The sequence below is a fragment of the Misgurnus anguillicaudatus genome, chromosome 15 (assembly GCF_027580225.2).
Source record: "Misgurnus anguillicaudatus chromosome 15, ASM2758022v2, whole genome shotgun sequence".
Lineage (NCBI taxonomy): Eukaryota > Metazoa > Chordata > Actinopteri > Cypriniformes > Cobitidae > Misgurnus > Misgurnus anguillicaudatus.
In genome coordinates this window covers 8,229,850-8,246,322 of record NC_073351.2, presented here as the reverse complement: position 1 = coordinate 8,246,322, position 16,473 = coordinate 8,229,850, and the positions used below count along the sequence as shown (strand labels likewise).

Sequence of the window (16,473 nt, the reverse complement as noted above, 5' to 3'; positions counted from 1 at the left end):
ATATAGGCCTATAGCCTTTATAACGATAGTTATGGTAGGCATCTCATTACAATAGTTATGCAGTAATGCGGCTATCATCACAGCCCTAGTGAGTATGCCCTTAGTTTGGTGTCAAATCCAAATATCCCCACATGTAATTCACACACATTTTGTTATTAGTAGACACATTTTGTTTTCATTTAAAGAAGACAGATGATTCAATAAAACTAAGGAAAAATAAATATAAGACAACATATAATTACATTTATACCATCTTTGGCAGTGGCCATTTTAAAACCCATGCAGGATGACCACTGGAAAGAAGTTCTCATCTATCACACTTCACAAAAAGTTTTCAAAGTGTCTGGTATTGTTGTTGTGCTCCCCTAGTATCCAGCCCTAAAAGGGTAAGATTACTCTTATAGAAGAAAAATGTAATTGTCTTTTGGAATCAATCTGGTCATCGATGAAAGCGAGCTCTCAGAGTGTCTTGACCGGACCCCATGTGTGCGGTGGGACCAGAATCTTGATGCAGCCGAGCTGCAATCTACTTTGAAGCTGCAAGCAGCTCACGACGCATCAGCGCTCTGTCTGGGTGTACAGACGGGGTCAGCTGACCTCCTATCGATTTCATTCCATGACTTCCTGCTGTGACATTCACAATCCACACCAGTTATCTTGAAATCAATCCCACGGAGAGATTGATGTAGCTATAGAAATATTAATTGTCCTAAAAGTACAAGACTGTTCGATGAGACGATCTTTTTCCTATCTTCCTCTCTGTTTATCTTCTCTATCTCATTCCATTACACAATTTCTATTTACTTCGTTTTTGTATTCAAATTTCTGGTATGCCGTTTGCACTAATTGTTTCTTAAACTGATTGATTTTCACCTGGTGGCCAATAAAACTTTCATTTTAACTTTGAGGAGTCTCCTGAGCAATATCAAGAGGACAAAATAACATCAACTTGCTTGACTTGAGCCAGTGACCACCTAGCAACCATCCGAACAACTGTTTGGCACTTACAACCTCTCACAACACTCTAGTAGCTTGATAACAGGTTTTCTTGGTTTTACACCTACATGCAAATTTCAGATTTTCTTCCTAAAGGGTTTTGCACTTGTCTGGATAGTTTAGTTTTTAAATTAGAGGTGCAGTAGAATGGAAAACTGTATTTAGCTAGGCATAGATGAATATGTACGTGGTAATGACATATTGTGAGCTTTGAACACGATTGTTTTCTCCTCCTTATGTAAACCTTGCATGCAAAAGACAGCTGGAAAACAGGCCAGTCTCAACATAACACCAACTGTGACATTACAGTTGAGATGTACGCCCCCAACATTAAATTACACATTAAATTAATTACAATGTTGTTACAATGCTAAAAACAAAGTTGTGCTTGCTGAGTTAGCGTTATATGCTAGTTAATGCTATATGCTAATCTTTAGGCTGAAGTTCTACTATTGACGTTACAGTTACGTTTTGCAGGTCAGTACTAAAAATACAAACTTACCACTCAGAAACATCCATTAACAATTTCCAAACATTTGATAATTCATGAAACTCTGTATTCATCTGACACAGGCTCAAACATAAGGTATGTTTACACACACACAGCTGTGAAATCCTACATTTTGTGCCTTTAAAGGGCCATTTCACCGATAGGAACATTAATCTTTATGGAAAGTGAGTCATATTTGTAGTCAAAATGTAACATAAATGTAGAATTTTGGGCCTATTTGACCGAGAAAAGACAAAATGTGACTTTAGAGCACATTTGTATGAAAAACTACAACTCACTATGCACCACAATGCACAGCACTGCAAGCCACTCCCATTAATCGGAACACGGCTCAGATATGATATTGTGTACATAAATGCCATGTTAGTAAAACAAAGAAAATAGCCACCACCACTGTGTCTGACTGACACCAATCATGATTTACTTTTAAACGTGATGTTACATTGTGTTACACACAATAACACTCTGGCCTGGTGTGTAGCAAAGTCTTATTCAAACAGTAACGTGCGGTTTCAGAAACATTAGTAAAACAAACGTTCATATCCTTATCTGATCCAGAAATCTTACACCGAAAGCACACAGCGCGTCCAAGCTCATATAATCCGCAGCGCGTTTGCTCGGAAGCCGAAACGCGTCTGTGAAATAAACATGTCCAAACGCGCACAAAGTTGCTCTCTTGCCTGAAAACCGACGTCCATATCCTTATCTGATGCAGAAATGTTATAAAGAGGGCACACAGCGAGAGAACAGGCAAGCTTCTCTACGCAGCAGAGGCCGATGGTTGCTGTGTCTTCCACGGGCTCCTCTACCCAGCCGACGCCCAGGCTCCGGCTTCTCTTCGGGCTTCTGATCTGCCTCAGCTCTTTGCTGTATTGTGGCTCATAAAGATGCAATGAACAGCGGATTAGAGCATCACGCTTGCGAAATCACCCTCTTCTATATCATATTGATTAACTTCCACTGTTATTGTAATGTGAATTCTGGCTTGCTCCACAACTTCTGTTTAGCTTAGCTTAGCATAAAGATGGCGGCTGATCGGTTTTTTCCGTCTGTGTTAGTATATTTTCGTAAGTCACACCCACTGATATGTAATTGGTCTGAAGTGTGAGTGGGTCCCACCCATAGCCCCCACCTTGGAAAAATGAGGAATGAGTGTCTGTAGTCTTTCACACTCAAGAGAGATTCAGGATTTCCTTCTTTCAATGACGCAAAATGACGATTTTTACATCATTAAAAGAAGGAAGTGCCTCACTTAAATCAGTATTTCTCTCGTCTCAGGAGAAACTGAGGGAATGATGCACAACCATTCAAAAACATGACTGGGGTTCTAACGGTACAAAGCTGAATGCAAATGGGTGAAGTTTCCCTTTAACACTACAACACATACAGTGAGGAAAATAGGTATTTGCACACCCTGCTATTTTGCAAGTTCTCCCACTTAGAAATCATGGAGGGGTCTGAAATTGTCATCGTAGGTGCATGTCCACTTTGAGAGACATAATCTAAAAAAAATCCACATATCACAATGTGTGATTTTTTTACTATTTATTTGTATGATACAGCTGCAAATAAGTATTTGAACACTTAAGAAAATCAATGTTAACATTTGGTACAGTAGCCTTTGTTTGCAATTACAGAGGTCAAACGTTTCCTGTAGTTTTTCACCAGGTTTGCACACACTGCGGGAGGGATTTTGTCCCACTCCTCCACACAGATCATCTCCAGATCAGTCAGGTTTCTGGCCTCCTCTGGATCATCCAAATGGTCATTGGCAAAGTTAAGACAGGCCTGGACATGTGCTGGTTTAAGCAGGGGAACCTTCCATGCCATGCATGATTTTAAACCATCACGTCTTACTGTATTACCAGCAGTGACCTTGGAAACGGTGGTCCCAGCTCTTTTCAGGTCATTGACCAGCTCCTCTTGTGTAGTTCTGGGCTGATTTCTCACCTTTCATAGGATCATTAAGACCCCACGAGGTGAGATCTTGCACGGAGCCCGAGTCATGTTTAGCTTCTTCCATTTTCTAATGATTGCTCCAACAGTGGACCTTTTTCACCAAACTTCTTGGCAATTTCCCCGTAGCCCTTTCCAGCCTTGTGGATGTGTACAATTTTGTCTCTAGTGTCTTTGGACAGCTCTTTGGTCTTGACTAGGGATGCAGCGATTAACCGGTTTCACTATTAACCGCGCTTTAAAATGTCACGGTTAAGTAACCGTAAAGCCTTCGCTACACCGCGTATTTTTGTTTCACGCACGCACAAACAAACCAGATCCACGAACCACCAAAAGGCACATGCGTCATGATGCACTGTATGACAAAGCCCCGCGTTCAAAAGAATATGTGCGCGTGACGCGTCTCTTGGTTTGTCCGTGCATCTGGTTTGTATGTGGGTGTGTGCGTGTGTGTGCACGCGCACCTGCATGCGTAGGTGAAAGAGCCACACTCCAATCGGTCTGTACAGCATTAAAAACCTCCTGCTCGCGGATCAAACTCGGGCGGGGCTCATGGTGGTCTGACTGCATTTCATTACGTTGAATTATTTTAACGCGTTAATGATTAATTACAGAATAGCATGAGTTAACACGTTAATTTTGCCACCCCTAATATTTATATTTGATTTTTGTGTAATATTAAGCTACACCTGTCAAAATGACTCGCAGTACCTGGTCCAGGATGACCCTGTGTTGTTATTCGTTTTGAGAGGCTCTTATAATTTTTACTAATACTTCAAACAAACCAAAATAATATAACTTTATTCAGTCCAAATGTAAAATTACATTTATTCAAAAGATCATTAAAATGAATAGCCTTCAGGTTTCAAAGGCACCTATACTGTTTAAGTCAAAGCCAGCCAAGTTATTATTATTATTATTATCATTTGTCCAAGAATTGTAGAAAAAATACACAAACTGAAAATACAGAAGAATTTAGCAATTGTTCAAAAATGTATTCATGTGTCGGAGCCGATGGTGTAGTGGGCAGTGCTCCGACATATGGTGCAGACGCACTTTTGGCGACCGGCTTGAGGTCCTTTGCCGATCCCATACCCCTCTCTCCACCCTATACATTCCTGTCCTCTTCTATCATACTAGCTATCTAATAAAGGCAAAAACTAAAAAAAAAAAAAAAAATGTATTCATGTGATTTTATAAATTAATGTTGTAAAATATATGAATACTTAATAACCGTAATAACCGTACAACCGTGGTTATTTTTCAGACTATAACCGTACCATCAAAATCTATAATCGCTGCATCCCTAGTCTTGACCATGTTAGTAGTTGGATTCTTACTGATTGTGTCTTCATGCAGCTAATGACCTCAAACAGGTGCATCTAATTTAGGATAATAAATGGAGTGGAGGTGGACATTTTAAAGGCAGACTAACAGAGGGTTGGAATTTTAGCTGATAGACAGGTGTTCAAATACTTATTTGCAGCTGTATCATACAAATAAATCATTAAAAAATCATACATTGTGATTTCTAGATTTTTTTTAGATTATGTCTCTCACAGTGGACATGCACCTACGATGACAATTTAGACCCCTCCATGATTTCTAAGTGGGAGAACCTGCGAAATAGCAGGGTGTTCAAATACTTATTTTCCTCACTGTAATTGCACCCTTTTAAACAACATCTTGTTGGAGCTCTGTTTCATTTCAGTCTTGATTTACGGAAAAAACACATTATGGGTTTTTAAATGAGAGGGCTGTCTGTTACTGTCTGTCTCATCAGCCCATTTCAAATGTGTGCACGTCCTAAGCCAGAAGCTCATTTCTGAGATTGACTCATCAGATCTGTCATTTTCCCCATTAACCTGTGAATGATACTTACGCTTTTCTCTCATATATCCTGCCTTAAGTATCTCATCTCGTTCAATGGCGCGTCCATCCTCGGGTTCTGTCCTCATCTTCTACATCTCTCTCTCTCTCTCTCTCTCTCTCTCTCTCTCTCTCTCTCTCATTTTCAGTCTTTCTCATCTCATTTTTAAAGGAGCAGTATGTCATTTTTTATGTTGCGAGACTCTCTTGTCCCAGTTTAATATGCTGCTACAAGCCAAGTTTATTCACCCCAAAAGTGTAAATAATGCATCTCTGTGGAGCTATCAAAACCATTGCTCTGGTTTTTTGCATCACGACCAGCCTAAAATAAAAACATTAGTTCAGCCAGTGCCGTGAGTTTAGGATGGCACCACAGGTTAGTACAACCAATAACAGAGGATAAATTATTTTCATCCTTTTTTAATAGATAGAAACCTAAATACTAATTTTCTGTGTTTTTGTAAATCTGCATTTTTTTTAAAATGAGTTACCTGAAAAGCATGTCATTACGCATTTTTTATATATTTTAAATGTCTTATTTTGATTGTAAATCTGTAAATATTTCTTTGTCATTTCTTTTATTTGTATCAATGCAAAGAAAATTATTAAATAGCATTATTCTTCATTATTCAGTGTAAAAAATTGCCCAGCGCTAACAGTAAATCTACCCTGTGTTCAGGAATGAATGGGTGTTTTTGGAGCATGGCATGTCTGCGTTCAGCTGCCCATAGTTACTTAAAGCCAGAAAGTGTAAATGCACAAAGAGAGATGGGGTTTGCTATGTGTACTGCTGGTATGATACTTATGTTGGCATACTGGACATGACCAAGTCCAAGTCCATCCAGTGAAAGAGAGCCGTTATCGGTTTCCAGCACACCTTGTGAAGCATTGAATGGCACACAAATGCTGTTCTGAGCTTTCATAGGCTGCCATGCAAGAGACAGAGGCTACTGCCATTTTACATTTTAGTTTACATTTTGTAGTACTTGGTTAGTGTACATCCAACCATTGTTTATACCATGGGTCTTCAACAGGGGGTTTGGGGCCCCTTGGAGGTCCGTGGCAGTATTACTGGGTTCCTCCATATATTGTTTGAATTAAATTTATTTTTGGGAAAATTAAATAAGTCATCAAACAAAAATGCATTAATAGGCTTATAATGAAAATTAAAACGTTATAAAAATGTGGCTTTCCGCATTAAAATCTACACTGAACAATATTATAGACCGTTTCAGCAGTAACAACATAAACAAGCGGCAGTCTCGGTCCGCACGTAACTTCCGGTAAACTCCGCTAAGAATAAATAACAACAAAGTTCTTTAAACGTAGTTTATTTATATAACAAGCAAAAAAAATAGATTACCTAGGAAACCAAAAACATTTGTTATTTTCGACAAGGCATTTGTTCAAGAGATCATTTTAGCAACTAGTCAGAGCATTAAAAAAACGAAACCGGAAGTAAAGTTCAGATCCAGACGTGTATCACGTGCGTCCGATGAAAACATCTACAAGTGCAACAGTTGAGCTGAAAAGATCTAAGACTTTTTCTTTGCACACAAAGGCCTACAGGTATTTCTCTCAAATATTGTTCACAAATCTGTCTAAATCTGTGTTAGTGAGCACTTCTCCTTTGCCGAATGAATCCATCCACATCACAGGTGTGGCATATTAAGATGCAGATTAAACAGCATGTTTATTGCACAGGTGTGCCTTAGGCTGGCCACAGTATAAGCCCTGCTGAAAAAAAACAATTACAGAATATTCTAATGGTTTTATTGGGAATTTTATGCAGTGGTTTTTGTTGGTCTCTAATGGTATGTATTGGTTCTATGTATTGGTTCTAATGAAATATGGCCCAAAACACACTACAGTGCATTGGTTTTTGTTGGTCTCTAATGGTATGTATTGGTTCTATTGGTTCTATGTATTGGTTCTAATGGAATATGGCCCAAAACACACTACAGTGCAGTGGTTTTGTTGGTCTCTAATGGGATGTATTGGTTTTATGTATTGGTTCTAATGGAATATGTATTGGTTCTAATGAAATATGGCCCAAAACACACTACAGTGTATTGGTTTTTGTTGGTCTGAAATGGTATGTAATGAAATGAAATGAAATGAAATGAAATGAAATGAAATGAATGAAATGAAATGAAATGAAATGAAATGTACTTTATTGTCCCTAATAGGGAAATTTGGAGTAGACTCAAATCAACATTCTTATCACCTGATCCACACAAACACAAAAACCACACAATACATTAAAATAGAATATTAAAAAGATTCTGACATCACTATGCATACAGAAGGCATTCATGTCTATATAACATCATAAAAGATTAAAAAGCATCACTTCTCCATATTCAGCAGTCTAACAGATACTGGCACAAACGAGTTCTTAAAACGGTTCAATTTGCAACGAGGAACCCTATACCTTCTACCAGAGGGTAACATTTCAAAGCAGGGATAAAGTTTATGTGATGGGTCACGTAAAATTCTTTTGGCCTCCTTCAATGTACATAATTCATAAAGAGACTGGATACTGGTGTAGTCTTTTTGTCCTATAATTTTCATTGCAGTTCGTACAATACCTTGCATCTTCACTTTAGATTTGACATTGAGATTTCCGTACCAAGTAGACAAACCATACCTGATGACACTTTCTAATACAGACTGGTAAAAAATCATCAAAATTTTCCTGTCAACGCCATAAAACCACAGTCGGCGCAAGAAATATAGTCTTTGTGCCAGTCGTTCACAGACCCAGTGAACATGTGTGTCCCAGGTAAGAGATTTGTCTATGTGTACGCCTAGATACTTATAAGATTGCACCTGTGCAATTTCCGCATTATGGACATATATAGGCGTATGATCACCAACATTCTTAGGATCAAAAATGATCTCCTCTGTTTTCTTAGTGTTTATATTTAAGAAATTAACATCACACCAATCAATAAATGATGTGATCTCAGAAAAATAGATAGAAGGGGAGTCTTGCTTTTTCAATAGACTTAAAATAGCTGTGTCGTCAGAGTACTTCAAGATGTAATTCTGTGGGTGCCTGTTAGAGCACTCATTAGTGTACAGTGTAAAAAGAACTGGTGAACTAACACAGCCCTGTGGTACACCAGTACTACAGAATTTCACTTGAGACAGACTGTTGTTTACTTTGACTCTTTGAGTTCTATCTGTTAAGAAGGAGTAGTACCATTGTATGATTGAAGGGTTCACGCCCAGTTGCTTCAATTTTGAAATTAAAACATGTGATTGAATAGTGTTAAATGCGGAGCTAAAATCGATAAAAAGTAGTCGAGCATAAGCATTAGGATCCTCCAGGTGATTTAAAACCAGATGCAACAAACTATTGATAGCATCACCTGTGCCTCTACCTTTCCTATAGGCAAACTGAAGTTGATCTAATTGGTCATTAATCATGTATTGGTTCTATTGGTTCTATGTATTGGTTCTAATGGAATATGGCCCAAAACACACTACAGTGCAGTGGTTTTTGTTGGTCTCTAATGGGATGTATTGGTTCTATGTATTGGTTCTAATGGAATATGGCCCAAAACACACTACAGTGTATTGGTTTTTGTTGGTCTCTAATGGTATGTATTGGTTCTATTGGTTCTATGTATTGGTTCTAATGAAATATGGCCCAAAACACACTACAGTGCATTGGTTTTTGTTGGTCTCTAATGGTATGTATTGGTTCTATTGGTTCTATGTATTGGTTCTAATGGAATATGTATTGGTTCTAATGGAATATGGCCCAAAACACACTACAGTGTATTGGTTTTTGTTGGTCTCTAATGGTATGTATTGGTTCTAATGAAATATGGCCCAAAACACACTACAGTGCATTGGTTTTTGTTGGTCTCTAATGGTATGTATTGGTTCTATGTATTGGTTCTAATGGAATATGGCCCAAAACACACTACAGTGTATTGGTTTTTGTTGGTCTCTAATGGTATGTATTGGTTCTATTGGTTCTATGTATTGGTTCTAATGGAATATGGCCCAAAACACACTACAGTGTATTGGTTTTTGTTGGTCTCTAATGGTATGTATTGGTTCTATTGGTTCTATGTATTGGTTCTAATGGAATATGGCCCAAAACACACTACAGTGTATTGGTTTTTGTTGGTCTCTAATGGTATGTATTGGTTCTATGTATTGGTTCTAATGGAATATGTATTGGTTCTAATGAAATATGGCCCAAAACACACTACAGTGCATTGGTTTTTGTTGGTCTCTAATGGTATGTATTGGTTCTATTGGTTCTATGTATTGGTTCTAATGGAATATGTATTGGTTCTAATGGAATATGGCCCAAAACACACTACAGTGTATTGGTTTTTGTTGGTCTCTAATGGTATGTATTGGTTCTATGTATTGGTTCTAATGGAATATGTATTGGTTCTAATGGAATATGGCCCAAAACACACTACAGTGTATTGGTCTTTGTTGGTCTCTAATGGTATGTATTGGTTCTATTGGTTCTATGTATTGGTTCTAATGGAAAATGGCCCAAAACACACTACAGTGTAGTGGTTTTAATGGTAAAAGCTAATGGTTCCTATTGGTATTTTAATGGAAACCATAAGAATTTTCTGTAATGGTTCTATTGTTTTTTTCAGCAGGGAGGCCACTTTAAAATGTGCAGTTTTACTGTATTAGGAGGTCCGGGGGTCCGAAACAATTTGCCTTACGCAATGCAACACATCTCCTTCGCATAGTGTTGATCAGGTTGTTGATTGTGGCCTTTGGAATGTTCGTCCACTCATCTTCAATGGCTGTGTAAAGTTGCTGGATATTGGCAGGAACTGGAACACACTGTTGTATACGCTGATCCAGGTTATCCAAAACATGCTCAATGGGTAACATCCATCCGGTCCAGTGAGTATGCTGGCCATGCAAGAACTGGGATGTTTTCAGCTTTCGTGAATTGTGTACAAATCCTTTCAACATGGAGGCGTGCATTGTCATGCTGCAACATGAGGTGATGGTCGTGGATGAATGGCACAGCAGTGGGCCTCAGGATCTCATCATGGTATCCCTGTGCATTCGAAAGGTCATCAATAAAATGCACCTGTGTTCGTTGTCCATAACATACGCCTGCCCATACCATAACCCAACCGCAACCATGGGCCACTCGATCCACAACGTTGACATCAGCAAACCACTAACCTACACGACGCCATACACGCTGTCTGCCATCTGCCCTGTACAGTGAAAACGCCATCGAATGTAAGGATTTGCCCTCTCAAGTCGTTTACAACAACGAACTGTAGTCAGATCGAGACCCAGATGAGGACTACAAGCATGCAGATGAGCTTTCCTGAGGCAGTTTCTGAAATTTTTTGCAGAATTTTTTTTGGTTATGCAAACTGATTGTTGCAGCAGCTGTCCGGGTGGCTGGTCTCAGACGAGGATGAGGAGGTCCTGGGCTGGTGTGGTTACACGTGGTCTGTGGTTGTGACGCCGGTTGGATGTACTGCCAAATTTTCTGAAACACCTTTGGAGATGGCTTATGGTAGAGAAATGAACATTCAAGTGCACGCTCCCTCAAAACATTTATTCCGTATGGGGTGCTAAAGTCTATCCTAAAGCATAGACAGGGAAATGTCTTGCACATGATAGCTTATATTGCACTAAGGCCATGTGTACACAAAAGCATTAAAGCAAGGATGGAAACGGCAGCTGTACTCTAAAAATGAAGATTGTGGGAGCTTGGCATTGTTTTTTTCAACTTTGGTTGCTATGAGACCTCTGTGCCTGTTGGTTGGCACGTGGCATTTGTCCTGCCCCTCTTACACTGTGATAGGACGAGGTAAGAAGCGACAAGTTAAACATTTTCAACTTTAGGCGACCGGTTAAAAATGCAAACAGTGTTGCCATTTTTGGAAACGTGGCACTCCAAACGTGGCACTGTGATTAAGTGCTTTACTCCTGGACTTAACGGGGATTGTGGGAATTAAAGTAATTTTCAGGTGATAAATCTCGCCCCCTACCTGCCCTCAAAGCAGCTGTACAATAGATACATGGGTAATGGTATGTTGTTGGAGGATAACTACATGTATGAGAAACTAAAGGAAAGGGAAAGAAAGAAAGCAGTGCCAGTTTTTGTGTAGTTTGGTTTTAAGAAATCTTTTGCTAGAAGAAATTAAAATGGGTATTTTTCCCACTGATAATTATAGGGAATGTACATGTATGTAATAGTAAACTGCTATGTTCATATCTCATCTATAAACATTGTAAAGTGAGCTGGTCAGTCAGAGCATCTAAAAGGTAAAACCTTTAGCACCTTTTAAGTGCTCTGTTTAATATAGATCAATTATTAAATACTGCTCTTTCTTCATTTGAGGTGTCCGAAAGTGGACGGAGGTCTTTTTATAACTGTGCTATATTGATTCAAATTCATAAAATCGTTTCTATTGTTCATTCTGCATTCGCCTTAAACATTGAATCATTCATATAAATAACCATGGCAATAAATCAATGCTAACCACATCTACTTAACTGCATTTCTATTGACCCACATGAATCAAATTATTATATGTTTAAACTTTAACCGGCAAATGCAAATGGATTAATAACTATATTTTTCTGTTTCAGCTCAATCCTTTAAAGAGTTTTCCCAGCTGCTGAACACCATGGAAGAGGAGAGAAGACGACTGGTAAGCAGTGACATTATGCAAAATATCAGCACATTTGCAAAGCTTCATTTACCTGATCCTATACTATAGTAATACCACAACTTTTGGTGCATGTAGTAGTTCCATACATACAATGTAAACAATGCAGCATGAAGGTTAAACAACTTGGTTATGCAAGTCAATTTAACAAACTTTTTTAAGTTTTGACTTGTGATAGGTTGACATAACTTGTAAAAAAGTTAAAATGTGCAAATGTATTCTCACTTTGCAAGAAATAAGACTTAGTTGCATTATTATAATTTACTTTTGAACTGTGTTTGCAGTTTGTCTCTGACAAAAGTCATCATACTTTCTTTTCGGCTGGCCTTTTGGTTGATTAGGTCCGCTGTCTGTCATGGTTTTCTCTGTTTGTGCAAAATATCCAGCTTTCTTTTTTATTACGTGTCACAAAACGTAACTTTTATACCCGCTACCGCTTATACCGCCTCTCCACATTAAAGTTTTTGCTCTGCTTTAATTAACATTCAGATGTTAATTTATTTTTGTAGGTTATGGTTCAGCGTGACATTTTCTTCACAGTCTGATGTTGGTTTAAATTAGGCTTATATTTAAATGTGTCGTTTTGAGTGTATGTTCAATAAATAAAGGAATAATAGAAATGGGCACAAAATGACCAAATTTCCTCCCGTTTGTTATGCCCCACTTAAAGGAATATTCAATTTTCTTAAAAGAAAAATCCAGATAATTAACTCACCACCATGACATCCAAAATGTTGATGTCTTTCTTTGTTCAGGCGAGAAGAAATTATGTTTTTTGAGGAAAACATTGCAGGATTTTTCTCATTTTAAAGGACTTTAATATACACCAACACTTAGCACTTAACTCAACACTTAACAGTTTTCGGGGGACTATAAGCGATCCCAGGCGAGGCATGGGGGTCTTATCTAGTGAAACGATTTTCATTTTTGACAAGAAAAATAACAAATATGCTCTTTTAAACCACAACTTTTCGTCTAGATCCGGTCCAGCGTGACCTCACGTAGATGCGTGGTGACGTGGGGAGGTCATGTGTTACATATATAAAATGCACATTTGCGGACCATTGTAAACAATAAACTGACACAAAGACATTAATTAGTATCAGTTGACATACAACAACGTCGGTACGGTCCTCTTTCAACACACTTGTAAACACTGGGGCGGAGTTTCGCGTTCGTCCTCTGTGACCTCTTGACGTCATGACGTATTGCGTGGGGTCACGCTGGCGCATCACGACCGGATCTCAACGAGAAGTTGTGCTTTAAAAGTACATATATTTTATTTTTCTTATCAAAAATGACAATCGTTTTGCTAGATAAGACCCTTATGCCTCGTTTGGGATTGTTTATAGTCCTTTGAAACTCCGTTGAAAAAAACTGTTAAGTGTTGAGTTAAGTATTAAATGTTGGGCTCCATTAAAAGTCCATTAAAATGAGAAAAATCCTGCAATGTTTTCCTCAAAAAACATAATTTCTTCTCGACTGAACAAAGAAAGACATCAACATTTTGGATGACATGGTGGTGAGTAAATTATCTGGATTTTTCTTTTAAGAAAATGGAATATTGCTTTAATGTTCTTATTCTCCACTAGTGAGAAAATGAGGAGTTAAAGTAATATGCTTATTTGATATCATTTTTACAGTGTATCACTAAGGCTTTATGGACAAGCCATGTGCCGTATTTAAACATGCTATGGAAATAGTGTTTTAAACACAGTGCATTGTTAAAATCACATAGTACCACCACAGGGCCTTTTTGTAAAGAATGTTACACAGAAATGTGTTGCTGTTGTTATCCATTATCAGATTAACACCTCACAGCGTCACTTTGATTAACTGATGTGCTAATGAGAAAACGAGCAAACAAACATGTTTATTTTTTCTCTGATTGGTCGGTAAATCAGCAGGCGGATATCAGCGTCTCTGTGTGTTTTTAATCAACACATTGTAGTTGACAGGTGAATGTGGAAGAAGGCTTTTAGGAAGCCTCATAAAACCAACAACTAACAATAATCATGTGGAATGTTAGTCTCTGTAGTACATTGTATCTGGATGCTGGTGGGTTGTGTGTGTGTGTGTGTGTGTGTGTGTGTGTGTGTGTGTGTGTGTGTGTGTGTGTGACCAATTGTCCCCACAAAGACAGAAATACCAGTGTTTTTATGACCTTGTGGGGACATTTTGAGGTCCCCATGAGGAAACAAGCTTATAAATCAAACAGAATGATGTTTATTGAAAATGTGAAGTAGGAGAAGGGTTTCTGTGATGGTTGGGGTTAGGGAATGGGGTAGGTAAGGGGAATCGAATATACAGTTTGTACGGTATGAAATGCATTAGGTCTATGAAATGTCCCCACAAAACATGGAAACCAGAGTGTGTGTGTGTGTGTGTGTATGTGTTGCTCAAACAGACACTTCAGTGAAAACACACTATTCTAGTAATACAATGAAATATTATAGCAATTGGAACACATTAGTTTGTATTTTAACAAAAGGGCTTTTGATTTTTTTTATATATATATTTTTTGTTGGCTTTCAAGTAATTCGTAGCCAGTTCATCCTTCTTTTAAATTTAAATAGTCTTGTTAGCATGCTGTGTTGTGCAGTATAGGTCTTCTCGGGTTCAAAGAAATGTACCTGACCTGAAATGTCCTGAATCACTTTATACCCGACGAGCATAAATGTTTTGTTTTTAAAGAAAGACCAGATGCGAGACAAACCTGAGAAAATTAGACCCGAATCTGATCCAGTGGCAATTTTGTAAACGGCACTGAACCCATTTGAGTCCTGGATCAGACCTCTGGTTTTCGGAACTAAGTGATAATGATAATAATAATACATTTTATTTATATTAGGGATGCACCGAATCCAGGATTGACGTCGACCAGCGTAGCGCAAGCCTAGGGTTCGGTTCGGTGGAAAAAAATGTAGGATTCGGCAGAACCCAAACCCGGTCAAAAAGCCCAGTATTCGGCCAAATCCTAGATTTTTTTTCCACCGAACCGAATCCTAGGTTTGCGCTACGCTGGTCGACGTCACGCGGCCGTTGATTAAACACATCGGTTGCTGACGTGGAGATGAGATTTTTCTTTCGGTGAGCCTTAGGGGCTGGACATACCAAAACCTTTAAACACAACTGAAAACGCCTTGAGCACGCCAAATGCCAGCTGTTTTTCAGCCAAGCGCTTGGTAGCTGTGATGCTTCAGCTGTGAGCCGGTTGGTTACTGTGGTAATGTCCCGCCCCTTCTCCACTGTAATTGGACGGCCGTGTGAAAACTGACATTGACGAGCGGAGCTTCTCACTCAAAGTTGAATATTTTTGAACTATCGTGCCGGTTTTCAGCGCGGAGCTGCTTGCTTATTGGAAAAACGAGCGTGTCGCAACGCATCGCTTTCATTATGCATAGGCTTATGGCAGAGGTGGGTAGAGTACCCAAAATCTGTACTCAAGTAAAAGTACAAGTACTTATACAAAAATGTACTCAAGTAAAAGTAAAAGTAACAATCTAATTATTTACTTGAGTAAGAGTAAAAAAGTATTAGATGAAAAAACTACTCAAGTAGTTAGTTACTCGTAGTCTCAGCCTCAGACGTCACGCCCACAAACGGTTGGCTGAACGTCTGATGTTTTTCGTACACTTTTCTGGAAAACCTGTGAGAATGTTAAAGTCGTCTTTGATTGGTTGGAAAAAAACGGATTTCCAAGAGACGCGAGTGTCGCGATTAGTTTCAGTCCCTGGAAAACAAAGCTCTGACGTTCCATTGAGGAAGAGAATCAGTCGTGTTCACGTGGATAAAAATGAGCAGTTATCATGATCAGCTAAACATTGGATTCTCAAAAATATGCATAGTTCGCGGCATTGACTCTATAAAAGACGTCCAAGAGTTTTCATTAAGGCAGTTAGTGGAGTTTAAAAGTTTGGTTCTCCTGAATTGCTTGTATGTGTTAAAAAGTGGAGAGATATGCTTCAAACAGACGTTTAACAGGATCGTCTCATTGGTGTGGCTGTTGATGAAGTGCTCAACGTTGTCCTATGGTGAGTAATGTGGTTTATTTAGATACTATTTGGTTGCGGCTGGTTATTTCATTAACTGACTTGTTGCCAGCCGGCTCTTTATTGTGGGGAGTCCGAAACGTGACGCTAGATGAAACAAACTGTGATTGGTTGTTTGACATGTCGGTCAAACAGCTCGTGGGCGGGCTTTGTCCAGAAAAAGCAGCAAAAAACACCAGACCTTCAGTATTGAAGGTCTGGCTACGCGAGACTAAGTTACTCGTTACTTCCGATCTGATTGAAAAGAAGCGTAAAATCCCTGAATTTCAGACTACTTGGAGGGCTTTCACAAACCTCTCTTTAAAAGTCTCATTGTTCTGCTTAGATACTACTTATATTAACCTAGGTTAAAGTAAAGCAGTCTATCTCAGTCCTCCAACATCACATAACG

The 16,473-nt window shown here is 38.7% G+C and overlaps 1 protein-coding gene across 5 annotated transcripts in view; it reads left to right on the top strand.

Moving 5' to 3' along the window:
* Window positions 1-16,473, top strand: part of arhgap42b (Rho GTPase activating protein 42b) — a 148,874-nt gene that overhangs the window by 34,785 nt on the left and 97,616 nt on the right. For all 5 annotated transcript variants that reach the window (XM_055173707.2, XM_055173706.2, XM_055173705.2 and 2 more), the window contains exon 3: window positions 11,951-12,012. In XM_055173707.2, coding sequence (XP_055029682.2) covers window positions 11,951-12,012 — 62 coding nt within the window. The remainder of the gene's footprint in view (window positions 1-11,950; window positions 12,013-16,473) is intronic.